At 39.4% G+C, this 22,643-nt stretch overlaps 1 protein-coding gene across 3 annotated transcripts in view; it reads right to left on the minus strand.

The window, feature by feature from the left end:
• LOC133447012 (Kv channel-interacting protein 1) overlaps positions 1-22,643 on the minus strand; it is a 41,815-nt gene that overhangs the window by 1,843 nt on the left and 17,329 nt on the right. The window contains exons 1-7 of one of the 3 annotated variants that reach the window (XM_061725384.1): positions 13,989-14,172; positions 3,922-4,046; positions 898-967; positions 745-815; positions 528-635; positions 319-423; positions 45-107 (exon numbers count right to left, since the gene is read on the minus strand). In XM_061725384.1, the coding sequence (XP_061581368.1) occupies positions 45-107; positions 319-423; positions 528-635; positions 745-815; positions 898-967; positions 3,922-4,046; positions 13,989-14,046 (600 nt within the window). In that variant the 5' untranslated portion in view covers positions 14,047-14,172. Of the gene's footprint in view, positions 1-44; positions 108-318; positions 424-527; positions 636-744; positions 816-897; positions 968-3,921; positions 4,047-10,819; positions 10,920-13,988; positions 14,173-22,643 lie in introns of those variants that run through there. The other 2 variants (XM_061725385.1, XM_061725383.1) reach the window with 2 other exon arrangements.

A 22,643-nucleotide genomic window follows, 5' to 3' on the forward strand; every position in this document is an offset into this window, starting at 1 on the left:
TATAGATCCTGTGGTGTTAATGGGATAAAGAAAAAAAACTATACCTCTTGGCAAGAAAGGATGAATTCATCAAGAGTAACGACACCATCTCTGTTTTTGTCCATTTTCTGTGGACAGATGTTGTCAAATGTTAAAGATATGCTTGTGTTTTGCAAACATAAAATATATGGACGCTTCCAAAACATTATCCCACTGCTGCAGACTCCAAACATGAAAAGAAAGCGCATTTAACTAACTGGTACGTCCTTGTTTGGACACTCACTAGCATTCCTTTGTTTTTGAGGGGATGGGGGGGGCAAAGGAATCAGGTGTTGGTACCTGAAAGAAGGCGTCCACATGCTGTTTGGGAGCATCGGTTTTCAAGACAGGATAAGTATATTTCCCCATCATGTCATATATTGCTCTGACGATGTCCGTCATCTCCTGTGAAACAGAATGTACACACACAGACACTATTAGACCTGAGAAGTAAAACCGAAACAGGTAAAGGGGGGGGGGGGGTTCCGGGTAATGAAGTAAACACAAACCTCCTTGTTGATGTATCCGTCTCTGTTGATGTCGTACAGGTTAAAGGTCCACTGCAGCTTCTCGGTGATGGAACCCCTCAGCAGGATGGACAGCGCTGTCACAAAATCCTGAGGATAAGAGAATTGGAGCGAGGATGTCAAACTGAAAAAAAATAACATCTTTAAAAGGTGAACATCAGTGGCCCGAGACGGGGAAATGGGATAAATCAAATCAAACCTCGAACTTTATGGATCCCGTGTGTCCTGCGTCAAACGCATTGAACAGGTAGTGCGCATAGGTGCTGGCATCTGCAGTGGCAGAGGAAGAGGGCCAGTTTTACAGTTTACCGGCTCAATAAATAGACAAAGACGACACACAAACAATCTTTACCTCCATGTGGGAAGAACTGGGAGTATATTTGCTTGAACGTATCCTCATTTACAACACCACTTGGACACTCCTGGAAAGACAGAGGAGCATAAACAAGAGGGGGGGAGGAAACAGTGATAATACATAGGTGGCTCCACCTCAGGTCTGACTGAAAGATTTCAAAAAAGCTTAATGTGTCCTTTAAGTAGTTAAGGAGTGAAATTTAAGTTGGTAGTTCATATGAAGTATTAACAAATACAACAAAAGACTGATTGAAATGTTCATTGCTGAGCCTAGATCTTTGTAGAGAAATTGAATCTAAAGGGATCTGTTTTCCTGATTCTATATGAACAATATTTAAAACATTTTAAAAGTATATCTATGTTGTTAAAAAATAAAGATAAATGTCTAATCATAGTCATAAAAGGCTGGCAAATGCATAATGCACTTAGTAAAGGGAGTAACTTTTAAGTCAGGGTCTTTCTGTCCACAGATTATTTTTTGCCTGCGAAATGTTTATAAAATGCATATTTGGAGACAACAAAAAAATTACAGAAGGTTTCACTATTCTACAAAATATACTTGTAAGATGATGTAAGTATAAGTGATGAAAATGTACATACAGGTCAACTTCCATTTCCAACAACAACACAAAAAAGTTGTCATATGGGGAACGTAAACAAAACCAAGATGCAATGTTTTCCATCTGCTAATTAGTTATTTAGCAACAAATCTGCACTGAGTCTGCATAAAATCAGTAGACTGGAGGAGCTTTCAGTCTTTCATAGGTTAACACACGGCTCACTCGCATGTCTGTGAAGGCACCATTAACTTTATATGAAATACAAGGTTATCACAACAGATGCTGCCGTCCAGATGACTTGTTTTTCATTCAGCTGTTACTCTGTTTGCCTTTCGAGAAAAACAATTCCAAACAACAATTGAGAAAACACACAAAAGCATGACTCAGACATAAGAGACCTCCGATTCTGCAGCGGGTCAGACGGAGCAGATGAGAGCAGCAAGAGCAGTTGAGAAGCTGAAATCCAGCAGCAAACAAGAATCGTTTGCTCTGTTGTCAAATGGACGGTTGATGCAACAGAGCAAACTTGCACCCGTCTAACATTTCTAACACACATCACTGGTATCACATTCAAAACTGAATTTGAAAGGAAACAAAAAAGCCCTTTAATAACCACAAATAATGTATGTGTAACGGGCTCAACAAAATAACTTGTAAAAACAGTAAATGAGAAGAAATATACACAAAGGTAGTTCATGCATTTAATTGTGAAGGAGACTAGGAATGACCTCCTGTGGTCATTACTGCAGTGGAGTTGTAGGAGATTCAAGATACTATTTTGTTTAATTTTCAAATGTTTTTTTCTTTATTTTCCACAATCCCAGCATCGAGCCAACCTCTTTTAATCACTCTATTCAGCTTCTTTCAGTTCCTGCAGAAAACTACTTCCTGCTTCCCAAACGGTTGACTGCAGATCAAAGTGCAGATGCAGCATCTTGCTCTAAACATCAAATATGCTGAATATATATATATATATATATATATATATATATATATATATATATATATATATATATATATATATATATATATATATATATATATATATAAAGAAAAGCAAATGTGACTCAGTGAGTACATCATGTGACCTGCAGATGCAAAAAAGCTGTTTCCATTGAAGTTTTTTCAAATTGTGATTTGTTGTGATGTATAGCAGTTTTGTGTTTCTATTATTATTCATATATTTTACTCACATTTCTAATTCATTCAGTTACAGGGATAACGGCAACACGCCTGTGATTGAAGTTAGACATCTGTTCCTTTACAGTATTATGTTCAGTATTACATCATGTACTCGTGGACTCTTGTTATTTCCTGTTGAATTTTGAAAATCCTGTTTTTTTCTTATCCGTGTCAAATTACTACCATCTTTCCTCTCTCCGTTTGTTGCTAGTCATTATTTATGTTTGATTTAACTATTGCCGGATTGTTTGTTCCTTTTGAGTAGTTCTTGATTCTTACTCTCCCCATGAGTTCTCCTGTCAATTTTGGACCTGACTTTTTTCCTGACTTTAATTTTATTTCCCCCCATTTCACCTTGTCTCTTTGACTGTTTTCTTCTTTGGTGTTTTGGCCTCTAGTTTTTCCAGGACCCCACTTTCACTAAGCCCCTGGGAAGTTTGCCACAATGACCGTCTGTCAGATTTTGACCTTTGCTCTGCCAATAAGCCTGATTTTTGTGCCTCCTCTGATCCACGTGTTTGAGTAGTTTGAGTATTGACCTGGTATACCACTACATGACACATGTTAACAAACACCCTTCCTTCTTAAATCCCTCTCTGCTCGTACATTTTGAAACTACCTGGGTGGGTAGGTGTGGGATTTCAATGTTCCTGTTGCTATGTCTCGATAAAGTACATAAAATGCACTCCCCTTCAGCACCCTTGACCATTTTATTTTCCAGCAATCCCACTTTCCCTCTTATCCTGGTTGATACTCCCCCTATGCTGGAGGATCCGTGGAGGAAGTGTATGCTCAGAGGGTCCCCCTGCAGGCGTCGGGGTTAATCTGCTACCACGATACTGTGATTTAATTCTGTTAGGTTTCTTGCTTAGTCACACTCTCATTTTCTCCTCCATCATCACTTTCTTGAGTCTCCTAGCGACGATGTGATGTCCGCTGTAGTTCTGTGAGCTGGGTTGTTGACTCGTAACATAGACTGGTTGCACCATTGTGCTGAAATAAAACTCATTTTGTTTTCAAAATAAATAAATATAATGAAAAGTAGACATAATTATTCCCACATCACTTTATGGTACCTATTAGTGAATTATTAGCTGTTCTTAAGAAATCCATCCTGCATTTCAAGTTAACAAATTCAGCAGATTAAAATAAAATAGAATAAAAAGAAAAAAACATTCAAAGAAAGTGGATTTTGATACAGGTAAAATGACAAACACACACACAAGTACAGTTTTATGGGTTGTGTTCCTAACTATCAGCGTGCTTGCACAGTCTCTTACATTTTTGAAGCCCCTGTAGAGCACCTGGAGTTCTCTTTTACTGAAGTTGGTTTGAGCTTCCAGCTGGTCGAGGCCCTCCGGACGATGGCACACGATGGTCATCTCAAAGTCATCATCTACTTTATCTGAAGGGGCAGAGTAAGAAAAGAAAAAATAATGCTATGAATAAGTATGCAGAAAGCGTAGGCACATGCATAAGGTTCAAGCAAGAGTAGAGGAAAGGAAAAAACAAGGACAGAAAAAAAGAGGAGAGGAAAATAGACAACAGGCAAGAGGAGAGGACACAGGTAGAGGTCAGATCAGCAGCTCTCTCCAGACCTATCATTAACAAGTCATCACTCTCCTCGCTGCAGGGGAGGGGAAAAGGGCACAGAATTGAGTCTTACACACACACACACACACACACACACACACACACACACACACACACACACACACACACACACACACACACACACACACACACACACACACACACACACACACACACACACACACACACACACACACACACCTATAGTAGAACATTAGAGTATGAAATCAAACCCCCCCACTTTCTCTGTCCCCCTCATAGACCATCAGCTGCGCGGCTCAAATGTTCCCTCAAGCCATGTCCAGTGTCATCATTATGCATGCTGTTTTGACTGTGCATAATTTAATTGATATCTTAATAAAATTTCAGAATATGATAAAGTGGTCATAATGGGAAGTAGTAGAAAAGGGTGAATGTAAAAAAGAAAAAAGGAACATTTTGTAGGGGATGTTTTGTAATAAGAAAATGTTTTCCTGAATGAACGGCTTTTGAAAATAATGCATGTGATTATTAGTTTAAATGTTCTGCTAGAAAATGTTCCTGCTTATGACGTCAAAATTCTTGTAATTTTTAGAAGCTGTGAAGCTGTATTCTGCATTATTGTACAAACAGGTCAGTGCGTGTGTTCATGTTCATGAGTTTGAATGATAGTCAAGGAGAACTTCCTCTGTTTCATAACACTATTGTTATTCTTCATTTTAGTTTGAGGAACCGTCAAGGTGTTGTATATCTCAACTTACGTTAAAGTCCTGATTACATGATTGAATCTATCACACAATTTTGGAACGTAATAGTCTGAATCGCCGCAGTCACCAGACAGCTTTTTTAAAGCGTCACGTTCAGCTGAATGTCGCACCGTGTTAGTTCCTCTCTGTCCGCTGCAATTGCAACTTTGAAACATTGGCAATTTTCAGATAGAGACATTTTTATCTGTGTGGCAAAACCATTAGTGGTCTGTGAAGCCTCATTACTCCAGCGCCTCTCTAGTTTTGTCCTCTCAATGAATCACAGGTACAAGGTTGGCACTTAACTGTGCTGCTTTATTCCGCCTGCTAAATCAAACCCCAGTCTTCAGTCTAACCTTGTTCAAATTCTGTACACAGCATTTTCAATTGATACATGAAATTGCACTAGATTTGGAATTGACACCCAGTTTTGGCCTTGCAGATGCTCTGAAGTGAGCCGGACAGTGTTATTGTACATGTCAATGCAATAATATCACAAAACAAAACTGACGTAGGACAATAATGTGTCTCATTATCCAGCAAGAGCTCCTCGAATCAAATGATTTCATTAAATGTGGAAACATTGATGAGTGTGTATAACTCAATGTGATGCTTGGAATATTGAGTTGCTCAGCAGTTTCTCTTTGTACTTCCCCTAATATAACACCTCCTCCCTCATCCTACTACTGAAGGTCATGTGCTTCATCAAAGCGGCAGACCAGACTTTGTCAGCATCACATTAGGGCAGAGGTTCAGGCTCCAATTCAAGATGAAATGCAACTGCAACAGCAATCCTAAACATTTCATATGCTTGTGAACAAAAGTCAGGGTATACTTTTACAACATGATATCTGTGCATCCAGAGTTACAGGACTGGTGCTTGTTTTGTTTTCTGTTTTTTGGTTTTCCATTGGACACCAGCAGTTACTCACCACTCATCAGAATGACCTGTGTTGATGTGAATAACCTCTAGAGACGCCACAACAATAACCTGATATTTAAAAGCATATTGTAAAGAATCTGACATGACTGCATTTATGATGATTATTGACAAACGTGCACAAATCTCACATCACTGTATTGATATGTGAGGACAAAAGGTGCAATCGAGTTGGCATTAACTAATATTCAGATTTTTTTTCTACACATTTTATTGATTTTCCCCAGCGAATAAACTAATGTTTTATGTTATTTTTTAAACTTACAAAGCGCATGCAATTAATTAAAAAACTCACTTTCTTTCTTTTTAATTAATTGCATTTGCCAGCACTGGTACTGGTATTACTAAGTATTCACTGCAGCAACCATGAAATAATAGCACTTTTAATAATATACTGTACATACAAAAGGTTCTACAAATACTTTAAATTAAATGAACAACAAAAATTAAATTACATTTTTAATCCTCAAAAGGAAACAAAAATATTGAAGGGAATAATAACACATTATTAGATTGATTGAAATATTCAATAAAGCTTAAATTTTGAAAAGAAATGTAAATAAATAACAATTAAAAAGAAAAGTTGGAGAAAATACATTTGACAGATGAAGCAACAACGAGCACAAACCTGATCAAAGCAGCTTGTAACATTTAACATCTGTTCAGTGTTTCATTTTTCTTTCTTGTCCTCTTTTCTGAACTTTTTTCCCTTTAATCACTGCTGTTCAGCAGTGAAGAGCTCAGACCTCGGAGCTGGTTGCCGCTGGTTAAGGACTCACCCTCCACAGCGATGACTCCCAGTAGGTGCAGGAATTTGACTCCACAGCAGCACAGCAGGACGATGACTATAGTGTGTAAAGTGTTCTCGCTCTGCTCTTCTATTTCCATTTCGATTACTTTTTCCCTTCTTTGTTGGGCACTTCCTACCTTAAACTTTTTTTTCTTTGCTTTAGTCCTGTGTTTTTTTTCTTAAATTCACAACTGAATAAAATGTCTCAACAAACTACTCTTGAACCTTTTCCAACTACAGCTTTCCACCAACTACCTTTAAAAAACCTTGCATATAATGTCTCTACAGAGCTGTCATGATCATAAACCTTCTCTACCTCCTACTTCCTCCAGCGGTGAGATCTACACTTGTCTGCCTCTCTTCATCTCAGTCTTTTTATCCCCTCCATCTCTCCACTCCCTGGGGCATCTCTCTCTCGTGCCCTGACCCTATTCCTGTCCCACTAACTCCCTTCCCCTCTGCCCCCCCCATCCCCTCCGAGAGGATCCGCCCGGGGCAGAGTGTAACCATGTTAACCTCACCTTCAACCACATGACCATAGGAGCTTCTGTGTTCATGAGCAGATCCACACTTGATTAACAGTTTCCATTTCACATCCCTCTCCATTCAGCAAAAGGCTTTACTTCTCTTATTAAACATGCTCATGTCCTTTTATATGACTTCAATATTAACTGAACTTCTTTTTTAATTTTTAAACAATACATGTAAAAACAGACACAAATCTGGACTGCAGTAAAACAAAGCTTTTTCACCCAGATGGACAACAGAAGCAAACAGCTGTAACCTTTAAGTGCCAGCAGAGGGAGATAGAAAACAACACACTGAACACCAGCGCACCAACGCTGTTAATAAAAGATCTATGTATATTTAATATTCAGCTGACGGTTTACCTTTCTGATAAACACTCCGGACTAATTATCTTTTTTACTTCAAATAAATTATCATTTGGTGTTTAAACTATATTGGTCAAGATTACTTCAAATACGAAACAAATGTAAAGCAATATCAGTTAATGAATATGATAAAAAAATCAATGTTAATGTTTATTATTATTATAATGCAGGTTTAAAAAAAAAATCAAAAATACTTTCAAATGACAAATTTGATTATTTGAACATGATTTCAACTGATACCAGCCATCCATAATTTCAGTGTTCTTTGATCTGGTCATTACCACTTCCAGCTGCAACAGCAGCCACTGTCTCCCCCTTGCACTTCACACAGGTGTCTTGTCGTCCCTCACAACAGATCCCACATTCAAGACGGACCAAGTCACTGGTCGATCCACTTTAGTGCCTAGACAAATAGTGGGGGGAAATCAATGCCATGTGGTGCAGCACCGAAGTTGTGGTCTTCTTCAGTCCAGTACATTTCCTCTTCTGCCATTATTTACAGAAATCATATCCCAAAGCCAAGCAGTGCATTGTGAAGTTTATTCATTGTCCGTCTTCAACCCAAACTCATCCCCCCCTTAGGCCCACCCTCCTCCACTCTGGTGGAGCGTAATGTGTGAAGATGTGTCCTGGGACTAAATGTGATTCAGCAGAGATCCATCTGTCTGCTCAAGAAGAGTCAACCTCCAAGAAGAATCTGACTTTGATATTTCTTGCCCCGATTTTGCTTCAACATGTGAAACCCTTACAACCTTCTTACATCCAAACTCTACTTTGTCCTGTCTTTAAGCACCTGATACCTGGTACTTCTGGATGGGCCAGGCAGGTAGCACTTATGAAATATCACAGTCCTGCAGCATAAAGCTTTATCTTTTCTTAGATTTTATTTGCTGTTTTTCTTTTCCATGCAGCTATTGTACACCTAAACAATTGACTGGTAGTCAAACATTAATACTTTGGCTATTTCAAGAGTTAAATGCATTTTACACTTAGATAAATGTCTACTTTGGTTTTTTTTTCTTTAATTTTATGCATACCACAATAATGTTGGCACAGTCCATCAATAGCAAACCATCTGATTAAATCCCATGAGCTTTCAAATTTATAGAGTTTGGAGATGTAAGATCTGTAATGCAATAATAATAATATTAGTTCATAATGTCTTTGTTTAATCGTGCTGTTATGAGCTGGCATTTGTGTGCTGAATTAATTTGAACAAATGGAGGAGCTATGATTTGCAAATGCAAACCAAGTGCATCTGTTGACTTGCAGACTCCAGGGGGCTCTGCTGCATCACGAGGCTTCCCACTGAGATGTCAATAGCAAGTCTGCTTTATTTACTGTTGTGTAATTACAGCAGCAGAGTTGAGGACAGTTTAATTTGGGAGAAAGAGTAGCACTTCATCTCATTTCCTGTATGTTTAAAAGATGCTCATTTGTGTGAATGCCATCTGATGAGGCTGATTAGCCTTGTTGCAGATTGCATTTATTCAAGTCATCCAGTGTGAATATTCATTTAGAGTAATTTCATTTCTTACATATGTAATGCACAAACACAGTGAATTAAGAAACTTCCTGTAACAGCTGATCTCATTAAGGTTCAGCAGCAGTGTGTAAATTATAGGAGTACAAGTAAGTAAAACATAAGTACAACACTGAGTGTTTACTTTGTCACTGAATCTTTGCCTCACTGAATTTAAATGAATCCAATTTATTTATACCTAGATGGCATCTAGGAGCTATAAGTGTTATAACCCAACTATGAATGAAAGAAGGATATGTAAAACAGCTACAGGGACAGACAAGCTGAAGAAACAGTCATTAATGCAAACAAGAGAGAGCTGATGAGAAAGAAAAGCCATGGGACTGCGAGCGGAGCAACAATTAAACATCTGCATCTCAGGAAAAGTGATTGCAGAATGTCGAACACCGTCTCTGCCTGGAGACGTTTCAGACTGAAGACTTCACTGTTGACTTGTTTTCTGCTCCATCTGCTGAGGCAATTTGGTTTGATAAGCACTGTTCATTGTCTAACACAGTAAATTCAAACTAAAAGTTTTCAAGAAGTCAATAAAGGCACATGCAGTTTGAAAAGCAAGGTCTCCTTTTAAAATGTAACATATTTCAAATATTACATTTGGCATGGATTAAACTGATAACAGTTATTTAGTTTGATACAATTAAATTAGTTTTTAGTTTGTTTTCATTGAGTGGTCTGATTTATTTGACCACAAGATGAAACTGCAGGGTCCGTAGCAAACAGGAAACAGTGTGGATTGGCTTGTTACTGAATTATAAAATTCTTTTGTCGATGCTTCATATAATGTTGAAAGGCAGGGGTCCACCCTGGACGGGTCACTATTATCACAGGGCCACATATGGACACACAAACACACATGCTCACATTATGGTGACAGAGCCAATTTAGAATGATCAATCAACCTATCAGTGTTTTTGGACTGTGGGAGAAAGCTGGAGGTCCTGGAGAAAACCCATACAAGCATGAGGAGAACACGCAAACCCCACAGAGTCGAACAAGGAACCCTCTTGCTGTGAGGTAACAGTGCTGACCACTAAAGGCACTGTGCTGTCCGGAAAATAAAAAGAAAAAAAATGTTAAATCAAGTCGTGGAAGATTTTTCTTTTTCCTTTTGTTATTTTGCTCACAAACCAGATTTTATTCATTATTAAGGACTGTCAAAATCATAAAAAAAGAATAAATGTGGCTACTCTAATAGGTAATCAAAAAGATTGGCCATTTTTGTTAATTCACTCTGACCTTGTCTGACTCAAGTTTCTGATACAACCAAGTTTTTATTAATTTTGTATTTATTGAATTTGAACCATTATAAACTTGCTTGTGGTACATTATTTCATTTACACTAACATCAATTCAGCATTATGGTGACAGAGTAATGAAAAGGTTATGAAAAGGAATTAAAAAGCTTCCTGCTTTTATTTCCATCAGTTTTGAATTCGGTGATACATTTTATTTAGGCTACAGAGTTAAAAACTTTCGCAGACTTTTGCAACATCTTCTGCATCTAAAAAGAAGGTGAGTTTGATTTTAAATGAGTACTGTGTAACCGCTCTCTCAATCAAATGAATGTTTTTGTGTCCTACAAATATGAAAATAATTCACTGAACAGGTCAGATCAAAAAACTTGAATTGTTCTTGATCTAAAACAGAATCCACAAACTGAAGAGGTAAAGAAAAGTTAAATAAAGCCAACTTACAAAGTCACCTCGAGAGCTCCACTTCCATCTGTCACGAGAGCTATTATAAGCCGTGGAGCCTGACAGTGACCAAAAGCATGAAACTTTCACTTGTGAAGCTTGTTTGGAGTATTAAGCGGTGGCCTAAAATGTGTTGCCAAGAGGGGCTGCCTTTCACTCTCCCCAGCCAGCACCGTCTGTCTTGCATCAGTGCGCACACTCACACACTTTACAAAGCTGCAGAACGGGCTTTAACTCCATGCTTTCTCCTCCCTCATACAGCACTCATATGCAATGTTAGCTCCTTTTCCCTCTCCATCTTTTTATATCTCCTATTTCCCTTTGAAACAATTTTTTTTTCTAAATTTCTTATCTTTATATTTTTCCTTCTATCAAATGCCCACATTCTACACGCTCCCTTCCTTCTCATACTGTGTCCTGTAATCTTCGCCAGAGACTGTCTAATTTGCATAATCTGAATTATCCTAATCTGCCATCCTAGCGGCAACGGAGAAGGGTCACTCCCACCAGACTCTCCAAGAAAGTAAGAACTGCAATGGCAGTGAGCCATGGGAGATGCAGAGGCAGCATTTTAAAACTAGGTGTATGTTGTAACAGCCTTATTTGGTGAAAGCCATCTAAAAGCTCCACTTGTAATCGTCATCCACACTGTGATCGCCCATTGTTTTTCACAGTCAGGATCTCAGTCAGTGGACGCTTTGGGTGGTTCACTGAAAGTCCAATGAAACGCTTACGCGTACAAATAGAAAATGCCTCATTTCAGGAGCCAAAATATAAAAGCATCATATGTATAAAAAACCTATGCTCCAATGTTTGTGCACATCTGCATCCAAAATCTATGAAGTGCAATATAACATGGCAAATACTGCAGAAAACCTGCACAAAACCACTTCCTCATAAATTAGTGCCGCTGCTGATTATACAAGTGTGAGTGAAGTGCATCTTATTTAAACACACAGAGCAGCACGCCAACAGTCAATTCCGTGTAAATACACGTCCAGACTCCAAATCAGCATGAGCACACACACACTCACAGAAATGTTGGTCAATGTGGGAGAAAGAGGGAGTAGATCAGGAAGAATGAAGCAATCATGAAAAGAGAGGAGATGAAGTGACGAGGAGGGCTTCTGGAGCAGATTGTGGTGGTGGCATGGGAGGGGAAGAGTGGAGTGTGAGTACAATGAAGGGAAACAAGCATTAAAAAGAAGGAGTAGGAGGGAGAAAAGACAAGAAGCCATAGGGAGAGAAGAAAGCAGCGAGAAAAGTGGAGGAGATGTGGAACTGTGAAAAGCGACACAGAAAGCAGCTGAAGGAGGTGGGAGAGAGCGCAAAAACAAGGAAAGACAAGAGGAAGAGCAGAGTGACAGACGAGGAAGGGAAAAGAAAGTGAGGAAACAACGCTTTTGCAGGGAGTTATAGTGCAGAAGAAAGGCAGATAAAGAAACAGAGTATTCACCAGGGTGCACCAGTGGAGAACACTAGGAGAAACATTTGGAGAGGAGGCCATCACAGAAGATGAAAAAAAGAAGAAATGCAATAACCAAAGACAACTGGTAAGAAATAAGTCAAGAACACCTGCAAGAAGAGAAAACTATCTGAGAGAAAAGGCATGTAAACATGGACGTTGACGCAGTAAAGTTTCTGAGCACGATGATGAGCTCAAACTCGAGGGATCAATCACGCAGGGATCTGATTTTGAAATATTACAGCGGTGGACTGCTTCTATGGCTATATTAGTTGAAATCCTTAACAAGTTTCTTCCACATCACAGAAATACTGCTTACACTCACTGCTGCAATAATCCTATACATACAACTCAAGCAATAGAAACACACCACAATAAAAAAAACATACCAGAATTACAAACAACCCCCAAATAGCTCTATATAACTTATAACTCCCAATTATTTGTCACGGGGTATTTGTAGAATACATAAATAAACAAATAGCTAAGTCTTCATTAGCTGGAAGAGTCAGATTTCAGTTTCCACACTCTGAGGTCTTTTACAACCATCTCATTTTTTAAAATAGCAACACATTTATGCCTTGCCTACTCAACACCCTTGGGGGAGGTGTTTGTTTGGGCTTGTGGAGGGGGAAAAAAAGGCTTATTCAAAAGATCAAACCAGTCATATGTGCTCACTTGGAAAACATCCTGTGTGGTCTAATTTGCACTCAAAGCTGATAACAGCCTGCCGCAAGACAGAAGTGTAAATAACTACTAATAGAGGATATTTTCACACTGGCACTGATCTTCAGCTCGGTTTACCCATTCACTGGAGCAGCCAGTTTGTCTTTGTTCAATTCGTATAAATGAGGTCTAACAGGGTTTTATCAAAATGACTAATACTGTGTTAAATGCACTTCTTACAAGCAACAGGTCTTCAGGACAAATTCCTACTCCTCACCTCATCCATCTCGCACTCTGCTCACCTCTTTGACAAGATCTCGACTTACTTAGGAATACCCCAATCTCATCAAAACTCCCACCATCCCCTCCCGCCCAAAAACCGACATCTTTTGTTGCCATGGCTACCATGCTTCCAAGGTAACAGCAAGACAGGAAAGCAGAGTGTGAGCAGAGTGACAAATACATTCGACATGTGTGTGAGTTTACCAGCGTCCACGCTCACGTTTGCACACACAGCCAGCAGACAGAGTGACACACATCCTCAGACATGGACACGTACAAGCACATCGTTGTTTCAGTAGGTTTCTGGGGACTCTTGTTGGGTTAATGTTTGTCAACCACCACAGTTCAATGCCTTTGCCCTAAAACTAAAAGCCGTCCTAACCTTCACATAAACAGTTATCTATAGGGGGGGTGTGGTGTCTGTGTGTGCTGCCATGTCTTGTTTTCATCAACATAGCAGGCCCACAGACGTACTGGTACAGGAAAACTTTGTAGTGGAATAAACAGATGCTCGTCCTCCCCTGTGGACACCTGTTGATGGCTTTGTCTTAGAAACACCAGCAGTCATCAGTCTTTTCTCTGGAGCTTGTATGCGCGCGCTGTATTTTTTAAAATTCTTGAGTGAGTGCGTACGCCATCTTCAGTGAAAAACACGCAGAAGTTATGTCTTCACCTATGTGTTTCTCCACTCACGTCTGCTGGTTAAACAGAGAGGGAAAGGATGGCTTGTTTCTGTTTGTGTGTGTCATGCCTCACCCCTGGACGGCCTCCTCTCCTTGGTCTGCAAGGTCAGCGTGCCCACCACAGCCCCCATGTTTGCCGCTGTCGTCGTGGAAACAAGTTCGTCTGGATGCTGAAGTCTGTATCTCTTTGTCACGTGCTCAGACGGCTAGAACACACGCACACAGTCCCCTCGCCCTCTTCCCTCCTCTCATCCTCTTCTCCCTTCTCTCAGTGGCTCCTCTCGGCAGAAACCCTCTCACCATCATCCCTCCTTTCAGACTCTCTCACAGCGCTCCTCCTTGCTTTCTCTCTCTCCACATTTTTCTCCCCACACTCACCCTCCCACCCTCCCTCCCTCCCTGTTCTTTGTTTTTTGTCAAGGGTTGTACCCTCCCTCCCTCCCTCTTTCCCTTTCCCCAGCTTTCTATATATCCATCACCCTCCCATCCTCACTGAAACCCCAGAGCTCCAAGCAGAGCATCAGTGATTCAGTTTGCAACTAGCAACATGTTGATTCACTGAATTATACATTAAAAATAACAAACACTGATATGATAAAACCATGTGAATCACAATGAACAAAACAACAAACATGCCTGGTTTGATTTCACTTCCTGAAATCACCTGATTCCCTCTGATGGGAAAACAAATATACACACAGATGGGGGCTTGAAAAATGACTAGAAAAGTAAACATGAATTATGGGGTTGAGGGAAAATATGAGATTGTGACGGAATTTGGAAAGGGCCCTAGCCTTTCCTGAATGCTGCGTGAAAAGGCCACTTCAATCCATCAGTCCCTCCACCATCCATCAGTGCCGTTAAGCCGTCCATAATGTCTAAAATGTTCTCGTGCACACCAGCGAAATGGATGAAGGGATGGAGAGCGTGAGGATGTGTGTAGACTGACTCCCAAGTATGAAAGAGAGATGGGTTTAGAGCAAATGATATGGGGAGAGGGGATTAAAGGCTGTTGAGACATCTAATATGGCAGAAATAGAGGAATCAAGACACGCGTCAGATACATTTGCAGTAGTGTGTTCTTGCCTTTAACAGCTGAACACACACCCAAGTTTACAGAGTAATCCATAAAAACATAGTATACCATTACTCATGTTGAAGGAAAAAAAAAAGTAATTGAGGGCAGCTTCAAGTGGGAGAACTGCACATACTAAACATTATTACAGGAAAGTAAAGGTGGAGAAATGCCACGCGACTCTTCAAATATTAAATTGCGTTTTCACTTCACAAAAAGCCACGCATTCATATTTGTATTACAGTTACTGGCTAAACAAACATCTAAAGAATTATTTATAGCATTTATTGAGCAATTAACACATTTATACATGTATTTCGGACTTTGGTAGCTGCTATAACATAACGTCATAACAAGGGTTCTTTGTTTGCATGTCAGGCCTCCAACATTATCTTTTCTTATAGTGGGACGAGCTGCATCAGGGTGGGCATCTGATGTAAAAACAGATCAGAGTCCAGGGTATGAAAATGGCTACTGTTGGTCACATTAAAATGCCGAAAAGAGAGTGGGAGGTGTGTTAGGAGAAAGGCATCAGTGTTGGAGTGAGCTGGAACTTTAAATGTGAATGCAATGAAAGGGAAGGAACTTGCTGATATGTTGCAATAAATTCAGGTGAATATAATGTGTTTCCAGGAAACAAGGGAGAAAGACAGCAGGGCTATAAACACAGGAGGAAGATGCAAACTAGGACACCATGGAGTGGATGGTAGGAGAAATGACAGGTTGATTGTAAAGGAGCAGAGGTGTCAAAAGTATTCACATTCATTACTCAGGTAGAAGTATAGATACTAGAATTTAAAAATACTCCTGTAGAAGTTGAAGTATCAACTCAAGTTTTTTATTCAAGTAAAAGTATAAAAGTACTGGTTTCAAAACTACTTAAAGTATAAAAGTAAAAGTAATGTAAGGGGGGAAAAAGCCATTAAGGACAAAAGCCATTGAAAATGAATGCATCTTAGTATAATGCAAATATATTAAAGAACCATCTATGTGTACTATTGAGCATTAACATGTGTTTCAGAGAGCAGAAGATATGATGACTAGTTGCCTATAAGTATTGTAATGGTGCAAAAAGTCAAACTTCAGAGGCATGTTATCATTTATCCTAATGTTTATTGGAATGTACATCCAAGTTTAGTTGCAGGAATCTGAGGGAACGGATGTAAGAACAAAACTGGACAAGAACATCTGAAACAACCACAACCAAATTCACTCTATCTGGACGGCGCAATTTACCTGGATAGTTATTTTTTAAAGGCCAAAATGAAATAGAGTAACAAGGCTGTTTTTAAAATGTAAGGAGTAAAAAGTACAGATAATTGCGTGGAAATGTAAGGAGTAAAAGTAAAAAGTCGTCTGAAAAATAATTACTCCAGTGAAGTATAGATAACCAAAATTTCTACTTAAGTAAGGTAACAAAGTATTTGTACTTTGTTACTTGACACCTCTGTAAAGGAGGAGCATGTGCCGAAGGTTCTGGAGGTGAAGAGAGTGTCAGACGGGGTGATGAAGGGTGGATGAACGAAGAAGGGTGATGATGAACACTGAATATGATCAGCTATGGTAACCCCTAAAGGAAAAAGCTTAAAGAAGAAGAAGAAGCATATATTCTCCTCATCCAGTTCATCCTGTAGCTCTCATCAATAAGTAAAAGCCATTGCTAAATGCCTTGTTGTTTCTTCCTCATTACCTCCAACCTGGTCCTCACTGGTTCCTTTGTCACCTCTACAGGTGTCAAGAAGAGTGAGCTGGTTGGCTCATTCTTCATTGTTCTTGGCTGGCAGGTGTGTGATGTGCTACAAAGTATGTAATTTTACAAAGCAATGACCACATAGTTTATATCTGTTATTGTCATAAGAGATTTTCAGATCAAGCTTCATAATTAGTGGTTTTGGCCATCACAACATGCAGCCCATTTGGTGTGATTACTAGTTAATTTCTCTTTCTCTGTCTGAGTGTCCTTTTACATAGATACGCCTTACAGATGCTGAACAGCATCCAAGGGTTTTGAGAGCCAGATGAGCATCTTTGGCACTTTGTCATGTCCTGAACCACTCCTGAGCTGCTTACTCCATGTGGTGGGGAACGCTGTCCTACTGGGTGAGGCATCTGCCAGGAAGGGCAGTTTACGGTCTGCAACAGCACGGAGGAGGGGTGCTGCAATCTTTAATACTTGTCATTTCGACTTGCAGTTGGCTGATTACTGCACATACCGATGGCTAGAGATGCTGCATGTATACAAAATAGTGACTCTCAGTATGTGGATGCCTTCATCCTTTCATCACAAGTTGATGGTCCTAAATGTCCTTTTCACAGAAAACAGACAAAAAATGGTTAGGAGAGTTTCTAGAAGAGAATTTCTGATGCAAATTAAGCATATGTCATCGTTTTGGATTGTAGACACATTGTCTCTCCATATCAAGCCATCTGTTGGTAACAGTGCCTCTGCAAATACGCAGCTCGTCCAAAAATGGGACACTTTTCATCAGCTGATGGTGAATAATGAAGGACGTGTAATTGTGAGGACACCATACGCGCAGAAATACCCAAAAAGATTCAGCGAGTTAAAAATCTGCAATCTGTTTCTGTGAAAATGTGCTCATGAGTGCTCAGATGTGTGCGTGTGTGTGTGTGCGTGCATGCGTGTGTGTGCGTGAGTATGTTTTCTCACAACAGCAAGAGAGACAGGATGGGCACCAGTGGGGAGTAATCTTATCACCCTGCCTACACACACACACATTCATATACTAACACACACACAAGCACATGAATGGAAGCACGTTCACAGGCTGTGGGGAGAAAAAGAGTGATTGATCATGGGATGAGATCTCTGTAGATTCAGCATCCTAACGACATGCTGCACCACGGAGCATGACCATCGTTTCCCTGCACCCTTCATCTTTAGCCCCAAACCATGTCTATCCATCTCTTTTCACCCCCTTATCTGGGAATCTGTCTTCAAGCATAAAGCCTACACAAATACACTTTTATCTAACGCGCTGTTCCTATAAATCTCTGCACTTGTATCCGTGTTATGTTCCTGTCATTTCAAGCATTCTTTCTTGCTTGTTCCAATCTCAAATCTCTGTCAAGTCTTTGACAGACCTGCTTCCACACACTGACAGAATGCTTCTCCATCTAGTAATCATTTCCAAGTTTGTAGAGCACAGAGAAAGAGCAAGACGTTGGAGTGAGTGTCAGTGCCTGTTTTAGTGCTGGTGAGTAGAATATTGTAACTGACTGGCTCGGTGTTTCCCTACAGGGATGTGACTGAATGGCAGCACACTGTTTTACGAGACCACTGACACAATTTCAAAGAAATGAGGAGAGATGAGACAACACAGAGGAAAAGAAAAAAAACAGTAAGAGGTAGGATGTGGCATAGTGGGTACATATGCTTCTTTCCTTTTATGCATTTGAGGAGGGAGAAAAATGCTAGAAAATGTTTGGCAATGAAGAGTGAAAAAGAAGGAGAAGAATATACACCATAAAATCTTCCAGCAGAAGATTAGAGTGCAATGCAGAGAGAAAATGAAAGAAACAGAAGTGGGTAAAAGGAAGGAGAGTGGGCGAGTGGGACTATATGAAGGAAAATGAAGAGGAGAGTGAGCAGCACAAGCAAACACTTAATTTCCAGTGAACAGGATGGAAGAACAAAGTGAATGAGCCAAATGAGGGAAGAAAATTAAACTCTGAAGATCTTGATTAAGATTAAAACACTGGGTTGAAGCTTTCAAATATCAGCTCTGGGAAGTCAAAGCTGCACTTTCAGACCAACCTTAGAACGAACCTGCATGCCAGCAGCATCAACACTCGCTGTTTTTCACCTTAAAGAAATTAATTCCAACAGCTATAGATTATGAATTTATCAGGTCGCTGTATGGCAGCATCCTGTCTGCACGCGAGGGTTTGGCAATTACTCATCGGGGCAACATGGCTGACAGGGAGCATGTCTATTAGAAAAATCAATACTAATATCTGTCACTGTTCAAATGACCTTTCACGCGGATGCTTCTCTGTATCTTTATTTTGGAATGCATGCCAAGCTTTCTGCTTGCTCCCACTGATGAAATGGGGAATAATTAAAAGAGCCTCAGCAATTGATCTATTATTAAACAGGAAAAGAGATTCCCAAAAAAAAAAAAGAAAAAAAGACAATCCAGCTGGGGAGAAAAAATAAATAAAAGGCAAAAGGAGGATTAGAGTGCATCTGCGGAGATGAAAGAGACAAAGGGAGAATTTTATGTGAGATAAACAAAAGGATAAAACATCAAATGGAAATGAAAAGTAATGAGAAAAAGGAAGGGATGTGACAATTACTATGAAATAAATATTTTTTTTTTTCCTCTGGATTTCTGTTGTTTTGGGGTATTGTATTAATTATATAAAACATCTGACAGTTATGCTGTTGTCATGAGGGAGTGACTTGCATGTATATACACACATATCACAATGCATTTGAAAGAGCTAAGATGTGATCAAAGTGAGGAAATCATCTCTAGTTTCAGGGGCTGAAAGTATTTCGACAAAGTGACATAATTTTATATGCATGACAATAGTTTTTGTACACTTGGATGAAAGCCTGGATGTCACGGGTGTCACAAAAGTTTTCTTCCCTGGAGATGCTTAGCCAGACCTTCACTGCTGCCTCTTTCCTTTGCTGCTTGTTAGTGGGCCTTTCTGCTTTCAGCTTTAATAATGCTTTTTCTGCATTATTGTCTTGTCAGTTTTGTTGCAGTTACTGAATGTGAGCGGAGGATAGCTTTATACATCTCAGAAATCATCCTGCTATTTCCGTCAACAGTCACATCATCAACAAACATCAGTGAGCCTGTTCCAGTGACAGTCATACGTGTCCATACCATAACACTGTCTCCACCATGTTTGATACATGATGCAGCATTCTCTGGATCATGAGCTGGTTGTGCTGACTCTCTATATTTTTCTCCCACCATCATTCTGATATGTTTATCTTGGTTTCATCTGGTTGCGGAATAGTCTTAATTTTGGCCCGATCCTGCTTCTTTCTGTTTATTGACCAATAGTAGAGGACCAAGAAGGCAATCCTCCTCGTTTGCATAATGAAGCGGAAATGCATATGGTAAAGTAAAAACAGGAGACAAGGAAATGTAAAAACAACAAATGCATATATAAGGAAAAGGAAAAACAAAAAATAAATATTTCTGCTTTTATTTTTAATTATGTCAGTTTTGGTCCTCAATAGTTTTTGGAGACTTCATAATAGTTCCTCCAGTCAAACAGCTGTCAAATGTAAACTCAGTATCTAATATCAACCCAGACTGTTCATATGTTTCATTTGTTTCATATTATTTCATATGTAGAATAAGTTGATGATAGGAAAGTGTAATGCAAGGGAGACAGAGATAAGTCAAAAAAGTATAACTCTGAATCACATGGACCTTCTTCACCAAGGTAGAAAGTTGTGATCAATAAAATTAGCTTATCATGTTAATCTAACTTTGTGAAAATGTCACATTAAACTGATGACATTAATTTAATCGCGACATCAGGTCTATTGCTGTAACATAAAGTATAGTACAGGCACACAGAAACACGCATGTATATGTCAGTGACAGCAATGATAAATGTCCTCCTTTTCTTGTTTCCTTACACATTCACCTTTTATTCTTAGAAAATAATTGAAGTTGTTCATCTTGCCTTTGTCTTTCCTTCACACTTCAGTACAGTTGAGATCTTTAAAAAAAAAGCCTAACAAAAGGGTGTAGATATATGTGGTGCCAGGTAGCTCCCTCAAACAGCTTTTATTGTACGTAAATGGTAAATTGTCTGCAAAGATATAACTCCATACTGTCACACCCTGTTGCTGGAAAAAGTCTAGATGCTCTTTTCCGTCTATGATGTGGTGCACATGGCACTTATTTCTCCCGAAAAGGGAGAAATAACCCTAAATTAACCTCCTAAGACCTGGCATCCACATATGTTGACATCATAGTTTTGGTTGTCTGCACCAAAATACTTAATTTGGTGTAACGAGAACCTGTTGTACACGAATGTTGAAACTTGAGACTGCTTTGTGGTGGTAACATAAGATAAAAATGTTATTTAAAATTACATTTAGAAAAGTATATATGTATAACAACATATGTATCAACATATATCATAGTCAACGGTTTCACTATGCATACTCGTTCAACAAGTCACTGGTATCCTTTTTCTTTTTTTTTAAGTTTCTGTGGGCCAAATACCTAACGGCACATTGCTGCTCAATATATGTTATTCATTTGTAATTTGAAGTTGAATAGCAAAATGTTTGCTCTCCATAAATGAGAATCACTTAATGGACATCCTGTGCAGGCAGTTACCAGAGCGTTCATAAACAGAAACAACAAACGAATACATTGTTTGAAAAAAAGATCAATTTTGACCTGAAAACAAGTTGTTTTATGAGACGTAACGTGCTGCATTCCCTTTGCATGGGTGTGATTTCAACAGCCACGTTAATTATGCTCTGGTGATGTGCTGCTGTCATAGATGTGCATACAGGGTGAAGCATATAGGCAGAGCTAAGTAGCTATCTATATTCATCATGTGCATTTCTCACATCAGCTCCAGTGCTACAAAGGCCTGAGGGTGCGTACAGGGCTCAACTGTCTCCACAGATAAATTGCAAGGAAAATGTTGTTTATCTTTGAAGAACTGAGCGAAGCGTTTCCCTCCTAATATTATGCAAATAAAGTATTTTTACCGTTACAGTGTATTGATTCTTTTATTTGATAAAATGCTTTAACGTGGGTGTAATTTGCAACAGTTCTTGATCAAACGCCGACAGGCTGATTTTTAAAGAAAAATGCTCCCTGCTATGTATATATATACAAAGCAAGCTACAGTGAGAAGACATAAGATTTGATGTTGTAGCATCCAAACCTTGGCATTAAACGCTCATGAGCATTATGCACATGCTTCTGGCACAGGATTAACCAGGAAATCGTTTCATGTTGGCAATTGCCTAATAAAGCCCCTTTGCTGTCCTAATTGGCCCATTTGGTGCACTTCTTTTGATGTGGAAGGATGAGAGAGAGGAGTGGAAACTGAAGCCTATTAAAGAAACAGGGATCTTGTTTTCTCCGCTCTTGTGCCCTGCAGGAGATGGAAACACTGAGCCACGTTCACTTGTTCTCCAGAAGATCCGCAAGTAGTTACACATGCACAAAGCCACTTACTCCTTCTCTGCTGAGCCCAGTCTGAAGCTCTACTTGATTAGTGAAACTTCAAACCGCTGGAGTGATCTTAAAGTTGGCCAAGACTGTGCCAACACTCACCCTCAACATTTGAGGGTTGAAGGAAGTGGAAAAGAGAGACATGTAAAGATAAACAGCAAAGGCAGAAGAAACGGCGTATAGATCAAGAGAGCTCTGCCAGTAGAAGCAAAAAAACTTGAAGCGCACAACACATAAAGGACAAAATAAGGAAAATGAGGTGAAAGCGAGCAAAACAAAGAGAAAGAATGTGAAAAATTCACTTGACAGAATGAGAGAGAATCGAGAAACAAAAGGCAGAGAAAGAAATAAATGGAGCGAATAAAAATGGGAGATGAACATGTCTGCAAGGGGCAGTTTTTGTAGTTTATGACTGCTGGGAAATATCTCATGGAAGCAGAGTAGTTTGTGCAAA

Source organism: Cololabis saira, chromosome 7 (genome assembly GCF_033807715.1).
Source record: "Cololabis saira isolate AMF1-May2022 chromosome 7, fColSai1.1, whole genome shotgun sequence".
NCBI lineage: Eukaryota > Metazoa > Chordata > Actinopteri > Beloniformes > Belonidae > Cololabis > Cololabis saira.